The sequence below is a fragment of the Oncorhynchus gorbuscha genome, linkage group LG09 (genome assembly GCF_021184085.1).
Source record: "Oncorhynchus gorbuscha isolate QuinsamMale2020 ecotype Even-year linkage group LG09, OgorEven_v1.0, whole genome shotgun sequence".
NCBI lineage: Eukaryota > Metazoa > Chordata > Actinopteri > Salmoniformes > Salmonidae > Oncorhynchus > Oncorhynchus gorbuscha.
In genome coordinates this window covers 99,133,992-99,158,646 of record NC_060181.1, presented here as the reverse complement: position 1 = coordinate 99,158,646, position 24,655 = coordinate 99,133,992, and the positions used below count along the sequence as shown (strand labels likewise).

At 48.0% G+C, this 24,655-nt stretch overlaps 1 protein-coding gene across 1 annotated transcript in view; it reads left to right on the top strand.

Moving 5' to 3' along the window:
- LOC124044307 (ras-associated and pleckstrin homology domains-containing protein 1-like) overlaps nucleotides 1–24,655 on the top strand; it is a 204,739-nt gene that overhangs the window by 149,972 nt on the left and 30,112 nt on the right. Inside the window, 5 exon segments of the mRNA XM_046363961.1 lie at nucleotides 2,275–2,349; nucleotides 10,670–10,747; nucleotides 14,163–14,322; nucleotides 22,959–23,080; nucleotides 24,637–24,655. The exon segment at nucleotides 24,637–24,655 is cut by the window's right edge and continues 47 nt beyond it. Coding sequence (XP_046219917.1) covers nucleotides 2,275–2,349; nucleotides 10,670–10,747; nucleotides 14,163–14,322; nucleotides 22,959–23,080; nucleotides 24,637–24,655 — 454 coding nt within the window.

Genomic DNA, 24,655 nt, shown 5'->3' with positions numbered 1-24,655 from the left:
AGAGGCAGGGTCTATGGAGGGTGATGAGGCTACAGTAGTGTCTCTAGAGGCAGGGTCTATGGAGGCTACAGTAGTGTCTCTAGAGGCAGGGTCTATGGAGGCTACAGTAGTGTCTCTAGAGGCAGGGTCTATGGAGGGTGAGGAGGCTACAGTAGTGTCTCTAGGGGCAGGGTCTATGGAGGGTGAGGAGGCTACAGTAGTGTCTCTAGAGGCAGGGTCTATGGAGGGTGAGGAGGCTACAGTAGTGTCTCTAGAGGCAGGGTCTATGGAGGGTGAGGAGGCTACAGTAGTGTCTCTAGGGGCAGGGTCTATGGAGGGTGAGGAGGCTACAGTAGTGTCTCTAGAGGCAGGGTCTATGGAGGGTGAGGAGGCTACAGTAGTGTCTCTAGGGGCAGGGTCTATGGAGGGTGAGGAGGCTACAGTAGTGTCTCTAGAGGCAGGGTCTATGGAGGGTGAGGAGGCTACAGTAGTGTCTCTAGAGGCAGGGTCTATGGAGGGTGAGGAGGCTACAGTAGTGTCTCTAGAGGCAGGGTCTATGGAGGGTGAAGAGGCTACAGTAGTGTCTCTAGAGGCAGGGTCTATGGAGGGTGAGGAGGCTACAGTAGTGTCTCTAGAGGCAGGGTCTATGGAGGGTGAGGAGGCTACAGTAGTGTCTCTAGAGGCAGGGTCTATGGAGGGTGAGGAGGCTACAGTAGTGTCTCTAGAGGCAGGGTCTATGGAGGGTGAGGAGGCTACAGTAGTGTCTCTAGAGGCAGGGTCTATGGAGGGTGAGGAGGCTACAGTAGTGTCTCTAGAGGCAGGGTCTATGGAGGGTGAAGAGGCTACAGTAGTGTCTCTAGAGGCAGGGTCTATGGAGGGTGAGGAGGCTACAGTAGTGTCTCTAGAGGCAGGGTCTATGGAGGGTGAAGAGGCTACAGTAGTGTCTCTAGAGGCAGGGTCTATGGAGGGTGAGGAGGCTACAGTAGTGTCTCTAGAGGCAGGGTCTATGGAGGCTACAGTAGTGTCTCTAGAGGCAGGGTCTATGGAGGGTGAGGAGGCTACAGTAGTGTCTCTAGAGGCAGGGTCTATGGAGGGTGAGGAGGCTACAGTAGTGTCTCTAGAGGCAGGGTCTATGGAGGGTGAAGAGGCTACAGTAGTGTCTCTAGAGGCAGGGTCTATGGAGGGTGAGGAGGCTACAGTAGTGTCTCTAGAGGCAGGGTCTGGAGGGTGGAGGCTACAGTAGTGTCTCTAGAGGCAGGGTCTATGGAGGGTGAAGAGGCTACAGTAGTGTCTCTAGAGGCAGGGTCTATGGAGGGTGAGGAGGCTACAGTAGTGTCTCTAGAGGCAGGGATGGAGGGTGATGGAGGCTACAGTAGTGTCTCTAGAGGCAGGGTCTATGGAGGGTGGAGGCTACAGTAGTGTCTCTAGAGGCAGGGTCTATGGAGGGTGAGGAGGCTACAGTAGTGTCTCTAGAGGCAGGGTCTATGGAGGGTGAGGAGGCTACAGTAGTGTCTCTAGAGGTCAGGGTCTATGGAGGGTGAGGAGGCTACAGTAGTGTCTCTAGAGGCAGGGTCTATGGAGGGTGAGGAGGCTACAGTAGTGTCTCTAGAGGCAGGGTCTATGGAGGGTGAAGAGGCTACAGTAGTGTCTCTAGAGGCAGGGTCTATGGAGGGTGAGGAGGCTACAGTAGTGTCTCTAGAGGCAGGGTCTATGGAGGCTACAGTAGTGTCTCTAGAGGCAGGGTCTATGGAGGGTGAGGAGGCTACAGTAGTGTCTCTAGAGGCAGGGTCTATGGAGGCTACAGTAGTGTCTCTAGAGGCAGGGTCTATGGAGGGTGAGGAGGCTACAGTAGTGTCTCTAGAGGCAGGGTCTATGGAGGGTGAGGAGTGTTGACCTCCAGATCCGCTCCAGTGTGTGTGTGGATACCCCCTGTGCCAACACCACATCCCTCAATAGCCTGCTAAGGTCCTTTTAAAGGTTGAAACTAAAGTATGTTTTCTTCCCGTCTGAATGGTATTTGATGGACAGGACATCGAGGAAGGACAGGGATCAGTGTTTCCCCACAGTGTGGTCATGAGTCACGTCCTCTTTACTCTGTTTCATCTTGATCACACCAGTCTTCCTATGCTTCCACAAATGCTTCCACAAATGCTTCCACAAATGCTTCCACAAATGCTTCCACAAATGCTTCCACAAATGCTTCCACAGCAGGTTGAAAATGCACAAATGTATTCATTACCAATCACTGATGTCCTTGATGTCCCTTGTCTCTCTTCCTCTCCTTTCTGCACCAAGCACTCCTATCTGGACTGGGAAACCTCTCTGATTCTGCAAAATATAGCAGGGAAGCCCTCTCACTTGCTGACCAAGGTGACTCCTCCTTCGCTCCTCTACATCGTCCTCCTGCATGCTGTCAGGTTCTCTGCTCCTCTATCTTCTCCTGCATGCTGTCAGGTTCTCTGCTCCTCTACGTCCTCCTCCTGCATGCTGTCAGGTTCTCTGCTCCTCTATCTCCTCCTGCATGCTGTCAGGTTCTCTGCTCCTCTACGTCCTCCTCCTGCATGCTGTCAGGTTCTCTGCTCCTCTACATCCTCCTTCTGCATGCTGTCAGGTTCTCTGCTCCTCTACCTCCTCCTGCATGCTGTCAGGTTCTCTGCTCCTCTACATCCTCCTTCTGCATTCTGTCAGGTTCTCTGCTCCTCTACCTCCTCCTGCATGCTGTCAGGTTCTCTGCTCCTCTACCTCCTCCTGCATGCTGTCAGGTTCTCTGCTCCTCTATCTTCTCCTGCATGCTGTCAGGTTCTCTGCTTTTCCATCTCACTCCCTCCCCCTGCATGCTGTCAGGTTCTCTTCTCCTCTACCTCTGTCTCCTCCGCATGCTGTCAGGTTCTCTGCTCCTCTCTCATCCTCCTTCTGCATTCTGTCTCTCTCTCTGTCTCTCTGCTCCTCTCCCCTCCTCCTGCATGCTGTCAGGTTCCTCTGTCCTCACATCCTCCTGCATGCTGTCAGGTTCCTGTCCCCTCATTCCCTTTTCCATCTCACTCCCTCCCCTGCTCAGCCTACTTCCTGTCCCCTCATCTTTCTCTCCCTCCCCTCTCGGCCTCTTCTGTCCTCTCTGTCTCCCTCCCTACTCTCTCTCCCCCTCTCGGCCTCTTCTCTCATCCCTCCCTCTCTCTCTGTCCCTCTCTCCCTGCTCTCTCTCCTGTCCCCTCATCCCTCCCTCTCTCTCTCTCCCTCTCCCTCTCGGCCTCTCTGTCCCCTCATCCCTCTCCCTCTCTCACTCCCTCTGTCTCTCTCTCTGTCTCTCTCTCCCTCCCTCTCCTCTCTCCCTTCCTGCTCGCCCTCTCTTTCCTTAGTCCTCACTCCTTCCCCCTCCCCTGCTCGGCCTACTTCCTGTCCCCTCATCCCTCCCTCTCTACTCCCTCCTCCCTCTCCCTGCTCGGCCTACTTCCTGTCCCCTCATCCCTCCCTCCCTACTCCTCACTCCCTCCCCTGCTCCTGCTGCCTACTTCCTGTCCCCCCATGCCCCCTCCCTAGTTCCTCACTCTGTACTGTGTGGTTTAACCCCTGCTCGGCCCTACATTCCTGTCCCCTCATCCCTACCCACCCATGTCAACATGTCCTGTCCTCTGGACTCCCTACCCCCCTCTCCCCTGTCTGGACTGGGCCCTACCCACACCATGTCAACATGTCCCCTCATCCCTCCCTGTCAACATGTCCTCTGGACTGGGCCCCACCCCCCATGTCAACTCCTGTCCTGTCTCGGCCACCCACACCATGTCAACATGTCCCCTCATCCCTCCCTCCCTACACCATGTCAACATGTCCCTCCCCTGACTGGGCCCTACCCACACCATGTCCTGTCCCCTGTCATCCCACCCTCCCTGGACTGGGCCAGCCACCCTCACCATGTCCCTCCCCCTGCTGGACTGGGCAGCCTACCTGTCCTGTCCCCTCACTGGGCCAGCCACCCACACCATGTACTCCATGTCAACATGTCACTGGGCCAGCCACCCACACCATGTCCTGTCCTGGACTGGGCCAGCCACCCACACCATGTCACCATGTCCTGGGCCAGCCACCCACACCTCTCCCTGCCGGCCTACTTCCTGTCCCCTCATCCCACACCATGTCAACATGTCCTCACTGGGCCCCTCCTCCCATGTCCCCTGTCTGGACTGGGCCAGCCTACTTCCTGTCCCCTCATCCCTCCCTCTCTACATGTCCTCTGGACTGGGCCCCACCCCCCATGTCAACTCCCTGCTGGGCCAGCCACCCACACCATGTCAACATGTCCTGTCCCCTCATCCCTCCCTCCCTGGACTCCTCACCCTCCCTCAACCCCTGGACTGGGCCAGCCCATGTCCTGTCTGGACCCTCATCCCTCCATGTCCCTGGACTCCAGCCACCCACACCTCCCCTGTCTGGACTGGGCCCTACCCACACCATGTCAACATGTCCCCTCTGGACTGGGCCAGCCACCCACCCATGTCAACATGTCCTCACTGGGCCAGCCACCCACACCTCTCCCTGTCTGGACGCCAGCCACCCACACCATGTCAACATGTCCTGTCCTGTCCTGAGCCAGCCATCCCACACCATGTCAACATGTCCTGTCCTCTGGACTCCCCACCCTCCCATGTCAACATGTCCCCTGTCTCGGCCACACCATGTCCATGTCCCCTGGGCCATCCCACACCATGTCTCATACCTGTCCTGGACTGGGCCAGCCACCCACCCTGTCAACATGTCCTGTCTGGACTGGGCCAGCCACCCCACACCTGCATGTCCTCTGACTGGGCCAGCCACCCACACCATGTCCTGTCTCTCCCATTCCCCAGGGATGAGACTAAGGTCAACTGTAGTTCCATGTACTGAATGTGGAGTGTTTACGACTGTACTGTGTGGTTTAACAGTATCATTAGAATGGATTGTACCTGGACTGGGCCAGCTACCCACACCATGTCAACATGTCCTGTCCTGTCTGGACTGGGCCAGCTACCCACACCATGTCAACATGTCCTGTCCTGCCACCCACACCTGTCCTGTCTGGACTGGGCCAGCCACCCACACCATGTCAACATGTCCTGTCTGGACTGGTCCAGCCACCCACACCATGTCAACATGTCCTGTCTGGACTGGGCCAGCTACCCACACCATGTCAACATGTCCTGTCCTGTCTGGACTGAGCCAGCCACCCACACCATGTCAACATGTCCTGTCCTGTCTGGACTGAGCCAGCCACACCCACACCATGTCAACATGTCCTGTCCTGTCTGGACTGGGCCAGCTACCCACACCATGTCAACATGTCCTGTCCTGTCTGGACTGGGCCAGCTACCCACACCATGTCAACATGTCCTGTCCTGTCTGGACTGGGCCAGCCACCCACACCATGTCAACATGTCCTGTCTGGACTGGGCCAGCCACCCACACCATGTCAACATGTCCTGTCCTGTCTGGACTGAGCCAGCCACCCACACCATGTCAACATGTCCTGTCCTGTCTGGACTGAGCCAGCCACACCCACACCATGTCAACATGTCCTGTCCTGTCTGGACTGGGCCAGCTACCCACACCATGTCAACATGTCCTGTCCTGTCTGGACTGGGCCAGCCACCCACACCATGTCAACATGTCCTGTCTGGACTGGGCCAGCCACCCACACCATGTCAACATGTCCTGTCCTGTCTGGACTGGGCCAGCCACCCACACCATGTCAACATGTCCTGTCTGGACTGGGCCAGCCACCCACACCATGTCAACATGTCCTGTCTGGACTGGAGCCAGCCACCCACACCATGTCCTGTCTGGACTGGGCCAGCCACCCACACCATGTCCTGTCTGGACTGGTCCAGCCACCCACACCATGTCAACATGTCCTGTCTGGACTGGGCCAGCCACCCACACCATGTCAACATGTCCTGTCTGGACTGGGCCAGCCACCCACACCATGTCCTGTCTGGACTGGGCCAGCCACCCACACCATGTCCTGTCTGGACTGGGCCAGCCACAGGACAGGAGTTGAGGTGTTCAGACTTCAGTGCAGGACAGGAGTTGAGGTGTTCAGACTTCAGTGCAGGACAGGTTTTGAGGTGCTGAGGCTTCAATACAGGGCAGGGGTTGAGGTGCTTTGAGGGGCGTGTTTCAGTGCAGGACAGGGGTTGAGGTGTTGAGGCTTCAGTGCAGGACAGGTTTTGAGGTGCTGAGGCTTCAATACAGGGCAGGGGTTGAGGTGTTGAGGCTTCAGTGCAGGACAGGGGTTGAGGTGTTGAGGCTTCAGTGCAGGACAGGTTTTGAGGTGCTGAGGCTTCAATACAGGGCAGGGGTTGAGGTGTTGAGGCTTCAGTGCAGGACAGGTTTTGAGGTGCTGAGGCTTCAATACAGGGCAGGGGTTGAGGTGTTCAGGCTTCAGTGCAGGACAGGGGTTGAGGTGTTGAGGCTTCAGTGCAGGACAGGGGATGAGGTGTTCAGGCTTCAGTGCAGGACAGGCTCATCATGGATGGTGTTGGAGAAGAACTCTTCCACTGATGGCAGGATAGGATTTGACCAGGAAGACAAAAACAACACCAGACACAGTCAGACAAAAACAACACCAGACACAGTCAGACAAAAACAACACCAGACACAGTCAGACAAAAACAACACCAGACACAGTCAGACAAAAACAACACCAGACACAGTCAGACAAAAACAACACCAGACACAGTCAGACAAAAACAACAGGACAGACACAGTCAGGACAAAAACAACACCAGACACAGTTTTCAGGTGTTGACAAAAACAACACCAGACACAGTCAGGACAAAACAACACCAGACACAGTCAGACAAAAACAACACCAGACACAGTCAGATCATGGAAAACAACTTCCAGACAGGACAGGATTTGTCAGGAAGACAAAAACAACACCAGACACAGTCAGACAAAAACAACACCAGACACAGTCAGACAAAAACAACACCAGACACAGTCAGACAAAAACAACACCAGACACAGTCAGACAAAAACAACAACAGACACAGTCAGACAAAAGAGAAATGAGAACGAGTTCGTCCAAACAAGGAGGAAACTCAATGATGTGTAATAACGTGATTGTGTTTGTGAGTGACTACATACACTGAGAGAAAATTGACAGGTCTACTCAGTGCTTGGAGAGGAAACCTTCAATGTGCCAGTGTATGACCGGGCTTGTCAGGGGAGAGTTGAAGTGCCAGTGGATGACCGGGCTTGTCAGGGGAGAGTTGAAGTGCCAGTGTATGACCGGGTTTGTCAGGGGAGAGTTGAAGTGCCAGTGGATGACCGGGCTTGTCAGGGGAGAGTTGAAGTGCCAGTGTATGACCGGGCTTGTCAGGGGAGAGTTGAAGTGCCAGTGGATGACCGGGCTTGTCAGGGGAGAGTTGAAGTGCCAGTGTATGACCGGGCTTGTCAGGGGAGAGTTGAAGTGCCAGTGTATGACCGGGCTTGTCAGGGGAGAGTTGAAGTGCCAGTGTATGACCGGGCTTGTCAGGGGAGAGTTGCAGTGCCAGTGTATGACCGGGCTTGTCAGGGGAGAGATGAAGTGCCAGTGTATGACCGGGCTTGTCAGGGGAGAGTTGAAGTGCCAGTGTATGACCGGGCTTGTCAGGGGAGAGTTGAAGTGCCAGGGTATGACCGGGCTTGTCAGGGGAGAGTTGAAGTGCCAGTGTATGACCGGGCTTGTCAGGGGAGAGATGAAGTGCCAGTGTATGACCGGGCTTGTCAGGGGAGAGTTGAAGTGCCAGTGTATGACCGGGCTTGTCAGGGGAGAGTTGAAGTGCCAGTGTATGACCGGGCTTGTCAGGGGAGAGATGAAGTGCCAGTGGATGACCGGGCTTGTCAGGGGAGAGTTGAAGTGCCAGTGTATGACCGGGCTTGTCAGGGGAGAGTTGAAGTGCCAGTGTATGACCGGGCTTGTCAGGGGAGAGTTGAAGTGCCAGTGGAGACCGGGCTTGTCAGGGGAGAGTTGAAGTGCCAGTGTATGACCGGGCTTGTCAGGGGAGAGTTGAAGTGCCAGTGTATGACCGGGCTTGTCAGGGGAGAGTTGAAGTGCCAGTGTATGACCGGGCTTGTCAGGGGAGAGATGAAGTGCCAGTGGATGACCGGGCTTGTCAGGGGAGAGTTGAAGTGCCAGTGGATGACCGGGCTTGTCAGGGGAGAGTTGAAGTGCCAGTGTATGACCGGGCTTGTCAGGGGAGAGTTGAAGTGCCAGTGGATGACCGGGCTTGTCAGGGGAGAGTTGAAGTGCCAGTGGATGACCGGGCTTGTCAGGGGAGAGTTGAAGTGCCAGTGGATGACCGGGCTTGTCAGGGGAGAGTTGAAGTGCCAGTGTATGACCGGGCTTGTCAGGGGAGAGTTGAAGTGCCAGTGTATGACCGGGCTTGTCAGGGGAGAGTTGAAGTGCCAGTGGATGACCAGGCTTGTCAGGGGAGAGTTGAAGTGCCAGTGTTTTGCCAGCACAGGCTGAAGTATGTTTCTGGATACATCTGATGGTATGAGGAGTATACCACCTCAGTCACTGGCTTCATCAATAAGTGCATCGACGACGTCGTCCCCACAGTGACTGTACGTACATATCCTAACCAGAAGCCATGGATCACAGGCAACATCCGCACCGAGCTAAAGCCTAGAGCTGCCGCTTTCAAGGAGTGGGACACTAATCCGGACTTTAATTAGAACTCCCACTATGCCATCTGACAAATCATCAAACAGGCAAAGCCTCAATACAGGACTCAGATCGAATCGAATCGTACTACACCGGCTCTGACACTCGTCGGATGTGGCAGGGCTTGCAAACCATTACAGACTACAAAGGGAAACCCAGCCGTGAGCTGCCCAGTGACACGAGCCTATCAGACAGGCTAAATGCCTTCTTTGCTCACTTCGAGGCAAGCAACGCAGAATCATACATGAGTGCACCAGTTGTTCCAGACAACATTCACAACGCCGCCAGACGGATTACCAGGACGTGTCCTCAGACCAACTGGCAAGTTTCTTCACTGACATTTTCAACCTCTCCTTGACCGAGTCTGTAATACCTACATGATTCAAGCAGACCACCATAGTGCCTGTGCCCAAAAATGCCAAGGTAACCTGCCTAAATGACTACCGGCCCGTAGCACTCACGTCGATAACCATGAAGTGCTTTGAAAGGCTGGTCATGGCTCACATCAACACCATCATCCCAGAAAACCCTAGACCCATTCCAATTTGCATATCGCCCCAACAGATCCACAGATGCTATCTCTATTGCGCGCCGCACTGCCCTTTCCCACCTTGTACACATTTCTAAAAACATCCTTCTACTTTGACATTATGGGGTATTGTGTGTAGGCCAGTGACACAATCTAAATGTAATCCTTTTTAAATTCCGGCTGTAACATAAGAAGGGAGGGAGTGGGCGAGGGAGATCACAACAGAAAGAGAGGGAGGGAGTGGGCGAGGGAGATCACAACAGAAAGAGAGGGAGGGAGTGGGCGAGGGAGATCACAACAGAAAGAGAGGGAGGGAGTGGGCGAGGGAGATCACAACAGAAAGAGAGGGAGGGAGTGGGCGAGGGAGATCACAACAGAAAGAGAGGGAGGGAGTGGGCGAGGGAGATAACAACAGAAAGAGAGGGAGGGAGTGGGCGAGGGAGATCACAACAGAAAGAGAGGGAGGGAGTGGGCGAGGGAGATCACAACAGAAAGAGAGGGAGGGAGTGGGCGAGGGAGATAACAACAGAAAGAGAGGGAGGGAGTGGGCGAGGGAGATAACAACAGAAAGAGAGGGAGGGATCACAGTCTGTGAATGTGTGGTGTTGGCACAGCCAGCCCGTCCTCCCTCTCAACATCCCTCGCTCTCTGCCAGGGATGTATCCTAGGGAAAGAATCCTCTCCATTCCTGTTCTCAGTTTCTATCGTGACTCTCTCTCTAGCTGGACACATGTTAAGGTGTCTGGTCTGAGTAGCATCCACTGGAAGAGGGATAGAGTTGTTTGTTTTAAACAGAATCATTTCATATCGTCTAGTTTACTACGAGTCTCGTACGCATCGCTGTGATTGGAAGCTCCTCGCCGGGCAGGGATGGTAATGGACTAACTGGATTGGTTTACTAACTACAGGAGATACAACAACAAAACTTTATTTTATTATGAGATACTCTGACTGTTCCTGTTTTGAGGAAGTGCTTTGGAGCTGAGAGGAATAACAGCTTCTCTACTGCGGAGAATTGGTTCAAAATGTAGCTTAATCCGATTACTAATCTGGGAGAATATGAAACAACGGGGGACGACTTTAACAGTAGCCATCTCTGAAAGACAAGACACTGTTTTGGCGACCAGGAAACAGATTTTATACCGAAGACGCACTTCAATTCTATACCTTCAATATTAAACTGGGAATATATATGTTTTGTTCCATAAAGGAACACAGAAACGTTGCCTGGTGTAGATAGAGATCGTCACAATGGCATCTTGTTGGAGAAGCCAGGTAAGTGAGCGAGCGGAGATGGCGTGAGGAAGGTGGAGGTTCCCACCTGAGGGGAGGGGGAGATGGATAGAAGGGGGGGGCTGTGTGGACTCTTCTGTAATGGTGCTGTGTGTGTGTATGTGTGCGTGCGTGCGTGCGTGTGTGTGTGTGTGTGTGTGTGAGAGTACATATCTGTAAAGTGTTTGTATTGTGTGTGTGTGTAGGAGGAGCAGGTTGCCAAGAAGAAGGCAGAGAAGATCCGTGTGGCTTTGGAGAAGATCAAGGAGGCACAGGTTAAAAAGGTGAGTTTACCTGACTGACTCCTGCTACCAGGTAGCTGCTACTCCTACTAAACAGACAGGTTGAACAGGTGAGTTTACCTGACTGACCCCTACTACCAGGTAGCTGCTACTCCTACTAAACAGACAGGTTAAAAAGGTGAGTTTACCTGACTGACTCATGCTACCAGGTAGCTGCTACTCCTACTAAACAGACAGGTTAAAAAGGTGAGTTTACCTGACTGACTCGTGCTACCAGGTAGCTGCTACTCCTACTAAACAGACAGGTTAAAAAGGTGAGTTTACCTGACTGACTCCTGCTACCAGGTAGCTGCTACTCCTACTAAACAGACAGGTTGAACAGGTGAGTTTACCTGACTGACCCCTACTACCAGGTAGCTGCTACTCCTACTAAACAGACAGGTTAAAAAGGTGAGTTTACCTGACTGACTCGTGCTACCAGGTAGCTGCTACTCCTACTAAATAGACAGGTTAAAAAGGTGAGTTTACCTGACTGACTCATGCTACCAGGTAGCTGCTACTCCTACTAAACAGACAGGTTAAAAAGGTGAGTTTACCTGACTGACTCATGCTACCAGGTAGCTGCTACTCCTACTAAACAGACAGGTTAAAAAGGTGAGTTTACCTGACTGACTCATGCTACCAGGTAGCTGCTACTCCTACTAAACAGACAGGTTGAACAGGTGAGTTTACCTGACTGACTCATGCTACCAGGTAGCTGCTACTCCTACTAAACAGACAGGTTAAAAAGGTGAGTTTACCTGACTGACTCATGCTACTAGGTAGCTGCTACTCCTACTAAACAGACAGGTTGAACAGGTGAGTTTACCTGACTGACTCATGCTACCAGGTAGCTGCTACTCCTACTAAACAGACAGGTTAAAAAGGTGAGTTTACCTGACTGACTCATGCTACTAGGTAGCTGCTACTCCTACTAAACAGACAGGTTGAACAGGTGAGTTTACCTGACTGACTCATGCTACTAGGTAGCTGCTACTCCTACTAAACAGACAGGTTAAAAAGGTGAGTTTACTGACTGACTCATGCTACCAGGTAGCTGCTACTCCTACTAAACAGACAGGTTGAACAGGTGAGTTTACCTGACTGACTCATGCTACCAGGTAGCTGCTACTCCTACTAAATAGACAGGTTAAAAAGGTGAGTTTACTGACTCATGCTACTAGGTAGCTGCTACTCCTACTAAACAGACAGGTTAAAAAGGTGAGTTTACTGACTCATGCTACCAGGTAGCTGCTACTCCTACTAAACAGACAGGTTAAAAAGGTGAGTTTACTGACTCATGCTACCAGGTAGCTGCTACTCCTACTAAACAGACAGGTTAAAAAGGTGAGTTTACTGACTCATGCTACTAGGTAGCTGCTACTCCTACTAAATAGACAGGTTGAAAAGGTGAGTTTACCTGACTGACTCATGCTACCAGGTAGCTGCTACTCCTACTAAATAGACAGGTTGAACAGGTGAGTTTACCTGACTGACTCATGCTACCAGGTAGCTGCTACTCCTACTAAATAGACAGGTTGAACAGGTGAGTTTACCTGACTGACTCATGCTACCAGGTAGCTGCTACTCCTACTAAACAGACAGGTTGAACAGGTGAGTTTACCTGACTAACTCATGCTACCAGGTAGCTGCTACTCCTACTAAACAGACAGGTTGAACAGGTGAGTTTACCTGATTGACTCATGCTACCAGGTAGCTGCTACTCCTACTAAACAGACAGGTTGAACAGGTAAGTTTACCTGACTGACTCATGCTACCAGGTAGCTGCTACTCCTACTAAATAGACAGGTTGAACAGGTGAGTTTACCTGACTGACTCCTACTAGACAGATCCAGCAGCAGAGATTGACCCTCTGTCACCTGATGCACCTGAGATTCACCTGTGATGCACTTTGAATCGTGAAGCATACTTAGACTGTGTTAAAAGTGATGGCAACAGCTTTACCCAGGGGATCGACCTTGTTTGCACATAAGATGGCTTCACTGGTCTTCACTGGCCCTACTCTGTTATATGGCTCAGGTTACTGCAGACAGGACCCCAGGCTCTCTCCCTCACTCTCTCTACCTCACTCACCCTCACACTCCTTCACCCTCTCTCTACCTCTCTCTCTCCCTCCCTCACTCTCTCTCCCTCACTCTCTTTATCTCTTGCTCCACCTCTCTATCTCCCTCACGCTCTCCCTCCCTCACTCTCTCCCTCACTCTCTCCCTCACTCTCTCTCTCCCTCACTTTCCCTCCCTCACTCTCCCTCCCTCACTCTATTTCGCTACCTCACTCTCTCCCTCACTCTCTCTCTCTACTGCACTCTCTCTCTCCCTCACTCTCTCACTCTACTGCACTCTCTCTCCCTCACTCTCTCTCTCTCTCTCCCTCACTCTCTCTCTCCCTCCCTCACTATCTCTCTCTCCCTCACTATCTCTCTCTCCCTCACTCTCTCTCTCTCTCTCCCTCACTCACACTCTCTCCCTCACTCTCTCTCTCTCCCGCACTCACACTCTCCCTCACTCTCTCCCTTACACTCTCTCTCTCCCTCTTTCTCACTCTCTTTCTCTCTACCTCACTCTCTTTCCTTCTCTCTACCTCTCTCTCTTTCCTTCTCTCTACCTCTCTCTCTTTCCTTCTCTCTACCTCACTCTCCCTCTCTCTCTACCTCACTCTCTTTCCTTCTCTCTACCTCTCTCTCCTTCTCTCTACCTCACTCTCTTTCCTTCTCTCTACCTCTCTCTCTTGTTCCTTACTATGAGATATTCTGACTGTTCCTGTTTTGAGGAAGTGCTTTGGAGCTGAGAGGAATAACTGCTTTATATGGAAGAGAGAACAGCTTCTCTACTGCGGAGAATTGGTTCAAAATGTAGCTTAATCTGATTACTAATCTGGGAGAATATGAAACAACGGGGGGGGGACGTTGGGAGTTGCAGCGATGGGACAAGACTGTAACTACCAATTTGAGGAAGAAAAGGGGTAAAAAAAAGTATGTGATCCAGTGTGTGACCCGTATGTGATGTAAAGTTAGCCTGCTGTCTGTGTGTGGTCCCTTCTAGCTGGTGATCAGCTTTTATTAAACCATTCTACTGTACATAAGTAGTCTGATGTGAAGACGCCCTCTCTCTGTGTCTCCTCCCCTCTAGCTGGTGATCAAAAAAAAAAAAAAAATTATATAGCCCTTCGTACATCAGCTGATATCTCAAAGTGCTGTACAGAAACCCAGCCTAAAACCCCAAACAGCAAGCAATGCAGGTGTAGAAGCAGACTCGGTATATGTTCTGTCATTCCATAATATTCATCTAACCATGTGTCTCCTCCCTTCTAGCTGGTGACCAGCTTTTATTAAACCATTCTACTGTACATAAGTAGTCTGATGTGAAGACGCCCTCTCTCTGTGTCTCCTCCCCTCTAGCTGGTGATCAGAGTGCACCTGTCAGACGAGAGCTCTAAAACCATGATGGTGGACGAGAGGCAGACGGTCAGACAGGTTCTGGACAGCTTGTTGGACAAGTCCCACTGTGGCTACAGTCCTGACTGGTCCCTGGTCGAGACCATCAACGAACTACAGATGGGTAAGGAGCAAACACACAAATACTGTGGACACTGCTCCGACTGCAGATCGATAAGACACTGCTCTGACTGCAGATCGATAAGACACTGCTCCGGCTGCAGATCGATAAGACACTGCTCTGACTGCAGATCGATAAGACACTGCTCCGGCTGCAGATCGATAAGACACTGCTCCGGCTGCAGATCGATAAGACACTGCTCCGGCTGCAGATCGATAAGACACTGCTCTGACTGCAGATCGATAAGACACTGCTCCGGCTGCAGATCGATAAGACACTGCTCTGACTGCAGATCGATAAGACACTGGAGCGATGACACAGACATACAATTCTTTATATAATTTCCGAGTTGCTTTTCTGAAATACCAAAGGGATTACTAGCCATCGTCATGTGGCCGTGGTCTGCTCTGAGCAGCAGAGGGGGATGGGCAGCCACAACTGGGATGAAAAGATTCAATCGCTTAGAATATGAAAACACCCCAAGAGGGGAGGGTATTAAAAGCCATTGACATTCTGCAGCAGAGCAGTCTGTCATCACAGTACAACGGAGAGGATTGGTGGCCGTTGAGACAGTCTGTTAGTATGTGGTCTGTCATCACAGTACAACGGAGAGGATTGGTGGCCGTTGAGACAGTCTGTTAGTATGTGGTCTGTCATCACAGTACAGCTGAGAGGATTGGTGGCCGTTGAGACAGTCTGTTAGTATGTGGTCTGTCATCACAGTACAACGGAGAGAATTGGTGGCCGTTGAGACAGTCTGTTAGTATGTGGTCTGTCATCACAGTACAACGGAGAGGGTTGGTGGCCGTTGAGACAGTCTGTTAGTATGTGGTCTGTCATCACAGTACAACGGAGAGGATTGGTGGCCGTTGAGACAGTCTGTTAGTATGTGGTCTGTCATCACAGTACAACGGAGAGGATTGGTGGCCGTTGAGACAGTCTGTTAGTATGTGGTCTGTCATCACAGTACAGCGGAGAGGATTGGTGGCCGTTGAGACAGTCTGTTAGTATGTGGTCTGTCATCACAGTACAACGGAGAGAATTGGTGGCCGTTGAGACAGTCTGTTAGTATGTGGTCTGTCATCACAGTACAACGGAGAGGGTTGGTGGCCGTTGAGACAGTCTGTTAGTATGTGGTCTGTCATCACAGTACAGCAGAGAGGGTTGGTGGCCGTTGAGACAGTCTGTTAGTATGTGGTCTGTCATCACAGTACAGCAGAGAGAATTGGTGGCCGTTGAGACAGTCTGTTAGTATGTGGTCTGTCATCACAGTACAACGGAGAGAATTGGTGGCCGTTGAGACAGTCTGTTAGTATGTGGTCTGTCATCACAGTACAACGGAGAGAATTGGTGGCCGTTGAGACAGTCTGTTAGTATGTGGTCTGTCATCACAGTACAACGGAGAGAATTGGTGGCCGTTGAGACAGTCTGTTAGTATGTGGTCTGTCATCACTGTACAGCAGAGAGGATTGGTGGCCGTTGAGACGGGCCGTTAGTATGTGGTCTGTCATCACAGTCAAGGCTTTATATAGGAAGGGAGAGGAGGGTGTGTTTGAAAAGTTTTATAGCCCATGTCCCTTCACAGCCACTGATTGAACAGAGCCCTAACCTTATGAAAACCCAATTCTCACATTTGGAAGCTAAAATTACATTTAATCTCTTCACCAATCATTTTATATTCAAACATTTAAATTAAACAACAATTCCATGTGACTCCGATAACTACAATGTGCAGACATTCCACTGTAGAGTTTGTGTCATCCTACCATTGATGAGAATGTCCCAACCGAACTGACATCATATTCATTAAGTACCATCGCATATGTTCAATTGGTCGGATTACCAGAATATAGTTCATTTCCCCCCACCTTCTGATGTTCCCAGAATCTCTATGTTAACCAAGGGGTTTTCAAATGTCACATCAGTAGGGTAGAGAGAGGAAAAAGGGGGGAAGAGGTATTTATGACTGTCATAAACCAACCCCCAGGCCAAAGTCATGACACTATGTAGGTTGACACAGCTATGACTCAGTCTATGTAGGTTGACACAGCTCTGCCTCAGTCTATGTAGGTTCACAGCTCTGCCTCAGTCTATGTAGGTTGACACAGCTCTGCCTCAGTCTATGTAGGTTGACACAGCTCTGCCTCAGTCTATGTAGGTTGACACAGCTCTGCCTCAGTCTATGTAGGTTGACACAGCTCTGCCTCAGTCTATGTAGGTTGACACAGCTCTGTTCCAACATCTAGTGGAAAGCCTTCCCAGAAGAGTGGAGGCTGTTATAGCAGCAATGTTCCCACATCTAGTGGAAAGCCTTCCCAGAAGAGTGGAGGCTGTTATAGCAGCAATGTTCCTACATCTAGTGGAAAGCCTTCCCAGAAGAGTGGAGGCTGTTATAGCAACAAAGGTGGACTCCATATTAATGCCCGTGATTTTGGAATGACGAGCAGCTGTCCACAGTTTTTGGTCATGTAGTGTGTGTACAGTACAGGCGTTAAGGTCGGCTGTTGAGCAGGAAGAGACAGATGCGTCTCTAGTCTTCAGCCCTGAGTGGTGCCTGTCGGTCTGTACAATGTGTCCTTTTACTGACTTTGAGAGAGTTGACCGATCAATATGACTCAAGGCTGCTGGGAAGAGTATGGTTGGACATCTGAACCAACGACCCTATAATCATTAAACTCCTCTAATCTTAAGCCATTTACAGAACTGTCAGCATTGACACATACTCAGAGTGTACAATTCATCAGGGCATGGACTCTACAAGGTGTCAAACGCGTTCCACAGGGATGTTGGCCCATGGTGACTCTACAAGGTGTCAAACGCGTTCCACAGGGATGTTGGCCCATGGTGACTCTACAAGGTGTCAAACGCGTTCCACAGGGATGTTGGCCCATGGTGACTCTACAAGGTGTCAAACGCGTTCCACAGGGATGTTGGCCCATGGTGACTCTACAAGGTGTCAAACGCGTTCCACGGGGATGTTGGCCCATGGTGACTCTACAAGGTGTCAAACGCCTTCCACAGGGATGTTGGCCCATGGTGACTCTACAAGGTGTCAAACGCGTTCCACAGGGATATTGGCCCATGGTGACTCTACAAGGTGTCAAACGTGTTCCACAGGGATGTTGGTCCATGTGGACTCTACAAGGTGTCAAACGCGTTCCACAGTGATGCCGGTCCATGTGGACTCTACAAGGTGTCAAAAGCGTTCCACAGGGATGCCGGCCCATGTTGATGCCTTTGCTTCCCAGGGTAGCCTAGTGGTTAGAGCGTTGGACTAGGAAGGTTGCACGTTCAAACCCCCGAGCTGACAAGGTACAAATCTGTTGTTCTGCCCCTGAACAGGCAGTTAACCCACTGTTCCTAGGCCGTCATTGAAAATAATAATTTGTTCTTAACTGACTTGCCTAGTTAAATGAAGGTTAAAAAAAAGATTTAAAAAAGAAAAAGTTGTGTCTAGTTGGCCTGGTCCTTTGGGACCCTTCTTGATACACAGGAAAATATTGATCTCTTTTTTTTTAGGTATCGGTGACCAACAGAAACATATCTGATTTCCCAGTCATGTGAAATCCATAGATTAGGGCCTAATGAATGTATTTAAATTGACTCATTTCCTTAATTGAAGTGTAACTCAGTTAAAATCTTTGAAATTGTTACATGTTGCGTTTATATTTCTGTTTAGTGTGTGATACCTTGTACAATATCCAGTACTCCTATTGGTTAACATGGCGTTTCAAAACTGAACTTAAAGCAGCTATATGTTACTTTTTGGGGAACCAAATTCACATTGAAATGTGTGTTATAGATCTGTCACTCTCATTGAAAGCAAGTCTAAGAAGCGGTAGATCGGTTCTACGTGCTCTATTTCTATGCTTCCCGTTAAGTTTCATTTTTGCCTCTCTTACTTTCGGTTTTGTCCACCAGCTTCAAACAGCTGAAATTACAATATTTTTTGCTTATGGAAAATATATTTAACAGCGGTTTAGATGGTACAATGATTCTCTGCACAATGACTCCTTGTTTTGTCACAAACTGAAATTAGACAAACTATTAGAATTTCAGCAACCAGGAAATGGCGGAGTGATTTTTGCCTATTGCACCTTTAATTGCCTAGCAACCAGTTTTATATGAATAAGCTGAATTAAGCAAATGTTGTCAAAATAACACTTGTAAATTCAATACCTGTTTCCTATAGTCCTACAAATGCTTTTTCACTGATAAAATAAGCCATTTAGAAGATATCAATATCAATATCACAATATCACAAGTGCAAAGTAGCTAGCATAAGTTTGTTAAGTTTCTAGCTAGATAGCTAGCTCTGTGTTTTTGAACAAATATGGACTAAATCTTTGTTCTTACTGTCGGCCTTAATGCTAAAATCATTTTTCATTTTTCAAATGTTTGGAATACTGACTCCAAACAGCAAATTATAAGTGACCCAAATCGGATTTGCGTGTGTTCAGTGAGTTGCTGACATGGCTACACTAATTGTCATAGTAACGACGGGCGTGTGCGCAGTGTAGGCTGATTTGTGGCGGTGCTCGTGCTTCCTATCGCTCAGAAGTTATGTAGCAAGCTAAGGTGACAACAAAGCCTGCCATGGACTTTTCCCAGTTGTCATAGCGTAAGAACACTTTTAAAGCCTGAAAGGATAAGATCATCCGAAATCCTTTTTGGCTAGCCATAGCAGTCAACTAGCTAGCTAGGTAGCTGTTTAGCTAGCCACAACAGTTAACTAGCTAGCTAGGTAGCTGTTTCGCTAGCCACAACAGTCAACTAGCTATCTATGTAGTTGTTTAGCAAGCCGCAGCAGTCAACTAGCTAGCTAGGTAGCTGTTTAGCAAGCCACAGCAGTCAATTAGCTAGCTAGGTAGCTGTTTAGCAAGCCACAGCAGTCAATTAGCTAGCTAGGTAGCTGTTTAGCAAGCCACAGCAGTCAATTAGCTAGCTCAGTAGCTGTTTAGCTAGCCACAGCAGTCAACTAGCTAGCTAGGTAGCTGTTTAGCATTCTAGCACATTCACTTATTTGTTTCTATACAATTAACAAGCTAGTTAGCTACCATATGTTCTTTTCAAAATGTCAACTGAGTAGCTAGCAACAATATATTCAAAATAACAGTTTAAAAACACTTTAAGGCAAATAAATCAGGTTTGACCGTTCAGACAAGTCGCATGGTCAGGAATCAGATATGTATCCGACTTTAAACCACTTACAAAGGTGGTTTGAATGTGGCTTGAAATAAATGATTCCATGTGTTTTTTGGCTGTTCAGACTGCATGGGGGGGAAACATTTCAATCGGATATGCAAAGAAATTGGACTTGAGTCACTTCAAACTGTCAATGTGAACAAGGCTTAACTAGCTAGCACGTGATCCTTTAAATCTAATCTATAAAGATAGCTAGCAAGGTAACTACCAAGCCAGGAATACCAACTACGTTTTCACATTGTAAAAACATCATTTTGCCAGGTGCTGTTTAAATCTGATATTTTAGACCGCCATCTCAAGGCTTAATGTTAATGACAATGGCTTCCATCCGCACCACGGTTCAAATCCTACCTCTGAAAAAATCATGGATAATGCATTTTTACTGGTTTTTCCCTGTCTCTCTCTTTTTATTGAACAATTTAAGAATCTAAATGATGACGACTGTTGGGTTAAGGTTTATTTAGTTATATGACTGTTGGGTTAAGGTATATTTAGTTATATGACTGTTAGGTTAAGGTATATTTAGTTATATGACTGTTGGGTTAAGGTTTATTTAGTTATATGACTGTTGGGTTAAGGTATATTTAGTTATATGACTGTTGGGTGACCAACTTCATGATAAAGCCTAATGTTCAGAATACTCTAACCAACTTCATGATAAAGCCTAATGTTCAGAATACTCTAACCAACTTCATGATAAAGCCTAATGTTCAGAATACTCTAACCAACTTCATGATAAAGCCTAATGTTCAGAATACTCTAACCAACTTCATGATAAAGCCTAATGTTCAGAATACTCTAACCAACTTCATGATAAAGCCTAATGTTCAGAATACTCTAACCAACTTCATGATAAAGCCTAATGTTCAGAATACTCTAACCAACTTCATGATAAAGCCTAATGTTCAGAATACTCTAAATCAAAGACCCTGAAGAAAGCTTTTTCATACTTGATATACTTGTTAAACTAGAATATAACTAACATTTGCATAAATGGGTTTTAGTGTTATTTAAAACACCCCTACTGCTCTTTCATATTTACACCAACTTTAGAATGTGCAGACTGATACCTCATAATATTTACACCAACTTTAGAATGTGCAGACTGATACCTCATAATATTTACACCAACTTTAGAATGTGCAGACTGATACCTCATAATATTTACACCAACTTTAGAATGTGCAGACTGATACCTCATAATATTTACACCAACTTTAGAATGTGCAGACTGATACCTCATAATATTTACACCAACTTTAGAATGTGCAGACTGATACCTCATAATATTTACACCAACTTTAGAATGTGCAGACTGATACCTCATAATATTTACACCAACTTTAGAATGTGCAGACTGATTCCTCATAATATTTACACCAACTTTAGAATGTGCAGACTGATACCTCATAATATTTACACCAACTTTAGAATGTGCAGACTGATACCTCATAATATTTACACCAACTTTAGAATGTGCAGACTGACACCTCATAATATTCACATACAGCTTTGTGATACCTTTGATATCGTTGGCTAGGAGAAACTCCCTAGAAAGGCAGGAATCTAGGAAGAAACCTAGAGAGGAACCAGGCTATGAGGGGGGGCTAGGATAAACTCCCTAGAAAGGCAGGAATCTATTTAGTTATATGACTGTTGGGTTAAGGTATATTTAGTTATACGACTGTTGGGTTAAGGTTTATTTAGTTATATGACTGTTGTGTTAAGGTATATTTAGTTATACGACTGTTGGGTGACCAACTTCATGATAAAGCCTAATGTTCAGAATACTCTAACCAACTTCATGATAAAGCCTAATGTTCAGAATACTCTAACCAACTTCATGATAAAGCCTAATGTTCAGAATACTCTAACCAACTTCATGATAAAGCCTAATGTTCAGAATACTCTAACCAACTTCATGATAAAGCCTAATGTTCAGAATACTCTAACCAACTTCATGATAAAGCCTAATGTTCAGAATACTCATGATAACCAACTTCATGATAAAGCCTAATGTTCAGAATACTCTAACCAACTTCATGATAAAGCCTAATGTTCAGAATACTAATGTTCTAAATCAAAGACCCTGAAGAAAGCTTTTTCATACTTGATATACTTGTTAAACTAGAATATAACTAACATTTGCATAAATGGGTTTTAGTGTTATTTAAAACACCCCTACTGCTCTTTCATATTTACACCAACTTTAGAATGTGCAGACTGATACCTCATAATATTTACACCAACTTTAGAATGTGCAGACTGATACCTCATAATATTTACACCAACTTTAGAATGTGCAGACTGATACCTCATAATATTTACACCAACTTTAGAATGTGCAGACTGATACCTCATAATATTTACACCAACTTTAGAATGTGCAGACTGATACCTCATAATATTTACACCAACTTTAGAATGTGCAGACTGATACCTCATAATATTTACACCAACTTTAGAATGTGCAGACTGACACCTCATAATATTCACATACAGCTTTGTGATACCTTTGATATCGTTGGCTAGGAGAAACTCCCTAGAAAGGCAGGAATCTAGGAAGAAACCTAGAGAGGAACCAGGCTATGAGGGGGGGCTAGGATAAACTCCCTAGAAAGGCAGGAATCTAGGAAGAAACCTAAAGAGGAACCAGGCTATGAGGGGGGGCTAGGATAAACTCCCTAGAAAGGCAGGAATCTAGGAAGAAACCTAAAGAGGAACCAGGCTATGAGGGGGGGCTAGGATAAACTCCCTAGAAAGGCAGGAATCTAGGAAGAAACCTAAAGAGGAACCAGGCTCTTTTAAAAAATATATGTTTTTTTCCTTTATTTAACTAGGCAAGTCAGTTAATAACAAATTCTTATTTTCAATGACGGCCTAGGAACAGTGGGTTAACTGCCTGTTCAGGGGCAGAACGACAGATTTGTACCTTGTCAGCTCGGGGATATGAACTTGCAACCTTTCGGTTACTAGTCCAACGCTCTAACCACTAGGCTACCCTGGCGGTCAGTCCTCTTCTGGCTGTGCCGGGTGGATATTATAACAGAACATGGCCAAGATGTTCAAATGTTCATAAATGACCAGCAGGGTCAAATAATAATAATCTTATAGTAGTTGTAGAGGTTGCAACAGGTCAGCACCTCAGGAGTAAATGTCAGTTCGCTTTTCATAGCTGAGCATTCAGAGATTGAGCCAGCAGTTGAGGGAGAGAGAGAGAGAGAGAGAGAGAGAGGGGGTCGAAAACAGCACGTCCGGTGAACAGGTCAGGGCTACATAGCCACAGGCAGAACAGCAGAAACTGGAGCAGCAGCACGACCAGGTGGACTGTGGGACAGCCTGGAGTCATCAGGCCAGGAAGTCCTGAGGCATGGTCCCAGAGCTCAGATCCTCCAGTAGTGATAAGTCTATCTCTCCGTCTCCTTTCCCTCCAGAACGTATCTTTGAGGACCATGAGAACCTGGTGGACAGCCTTCTGAATTGGACCAGAGACAGCCAGAACAGACTGATGTTCATAGAACGCATCGAGAAGTACGCCCTCTTCAAGAACCCACAGGTGAGACAGACAACCACTGCATCATTGTTATGGAGGGCTACAGGTCTAGACGTAACATGGGTAGTTACAACCCTGTATGCTGATTAGCTGAAAATGCATTCCAACCAAGTGAATAATAATTATTATAATAATAATAATATATGCCATTTAGCAGACGCTTTTATTCAAAGCGACTTACAGTCATGTGTGCGTACATTCTACGTATGGGTGGTCCCGGGGATCGAACCCACTACCCTGGCGTTACAAGCGCCATGCTCTACCAACTGAGCTACAGAAGGATTAATTCCTGATATAGTGCAGATAGATAAACCTTCTCACCTTAGTTACAATCAATTGATGCAGGATTATACAACCGATGCAGATTATACAATTGAATGCAGATTATACAACCAATGCATTAATGCACTGACTGAGGCTGAGCTGCCTTAAATAAAACATTGGTTGGTTTCACCAAAATGGATACCCACGGTTGTATCAGCTATGCTGTTGGTATGAACACCCCCCCCCCCCTCCCCACTCCCCCCAGCGTGTCCTTCACATCTAGGTCAGTATGTTGTAGATTATTATACTCTGAATAATAGATGAGGAATGAGACTGAGAACTGGTGAGCGCGGCTTTCTCCTTGGTGAACAGTCGGTTTTAGTTCTCTGTTAAAATGTTAAAGGGACAGTTCAGCTAAATTCCATATTTAGATATTTGTTTCTTTACTGTGACAGCAGTGTATGGACAAAGACAGACTGCAATACACATTTTTGGTTTTGTTCAACTTTACGATCGTACTCTGATTGACCTTTCCCTCTCTCCTTTACGATCGTACTCTGATTGACCTTTCCCTCTCTCCTTTACGATCGTACTCTGATTGACCTTTCCCTCTCTCCTTTACGATCGTACTCTGATTGACCTTTCCCTCTCTCCTTTACGATCGTACTCTGATTGACCTTTTCCTCTCTCCTTTACGATCGTACTCTGATTGACCTTTCCCTCTCTCCTTTACGATCGTACTCTGATTGACCTTTCCCCTCTCTTTCTCCTTTACGATCGTACTCTGATTGACCTTTCCCTCTCTCCTTTACGATCGTCTGATTGACCTTTCCTCTCTCCTTTCTGATTGACCTTTCCCTCTTTCTCCTTTACCTTTTCCTCTCTCGATCGTACTCTGATTGACCTTTCCCTCTCTCCTTTACGATCGTACTCTGATTGACCTTTCCCTCTCTCCTTTAAGATCATACTCTGATTGACCTTTCCCTCTCTCCTTTACGATCATACTCTGATTAACCTTTCCCTCTCCTCTCCTGTTTGACCTTTCCCTCTCTCCGATCGTACTCTGATTGACCTTTCCCTCTCTCCTTTACGATCATACTCTGATTGACCTTTCCCTCTCTCCTTTACGATCATACTCTGATTGACCTTTCCCTCTCTCCTTTACGATCATACTCTGATTGACCTTTCCCTCTCTCCTTTACGATCATACTCTGATTGACCTTTCCCTCTCTCCTTTACGATCATACTCTGATTGACCTTTCCCTCTCTCCTTTCCCTCACCTGGAAATTCACAGAACTATTTGTTGGGGCGGA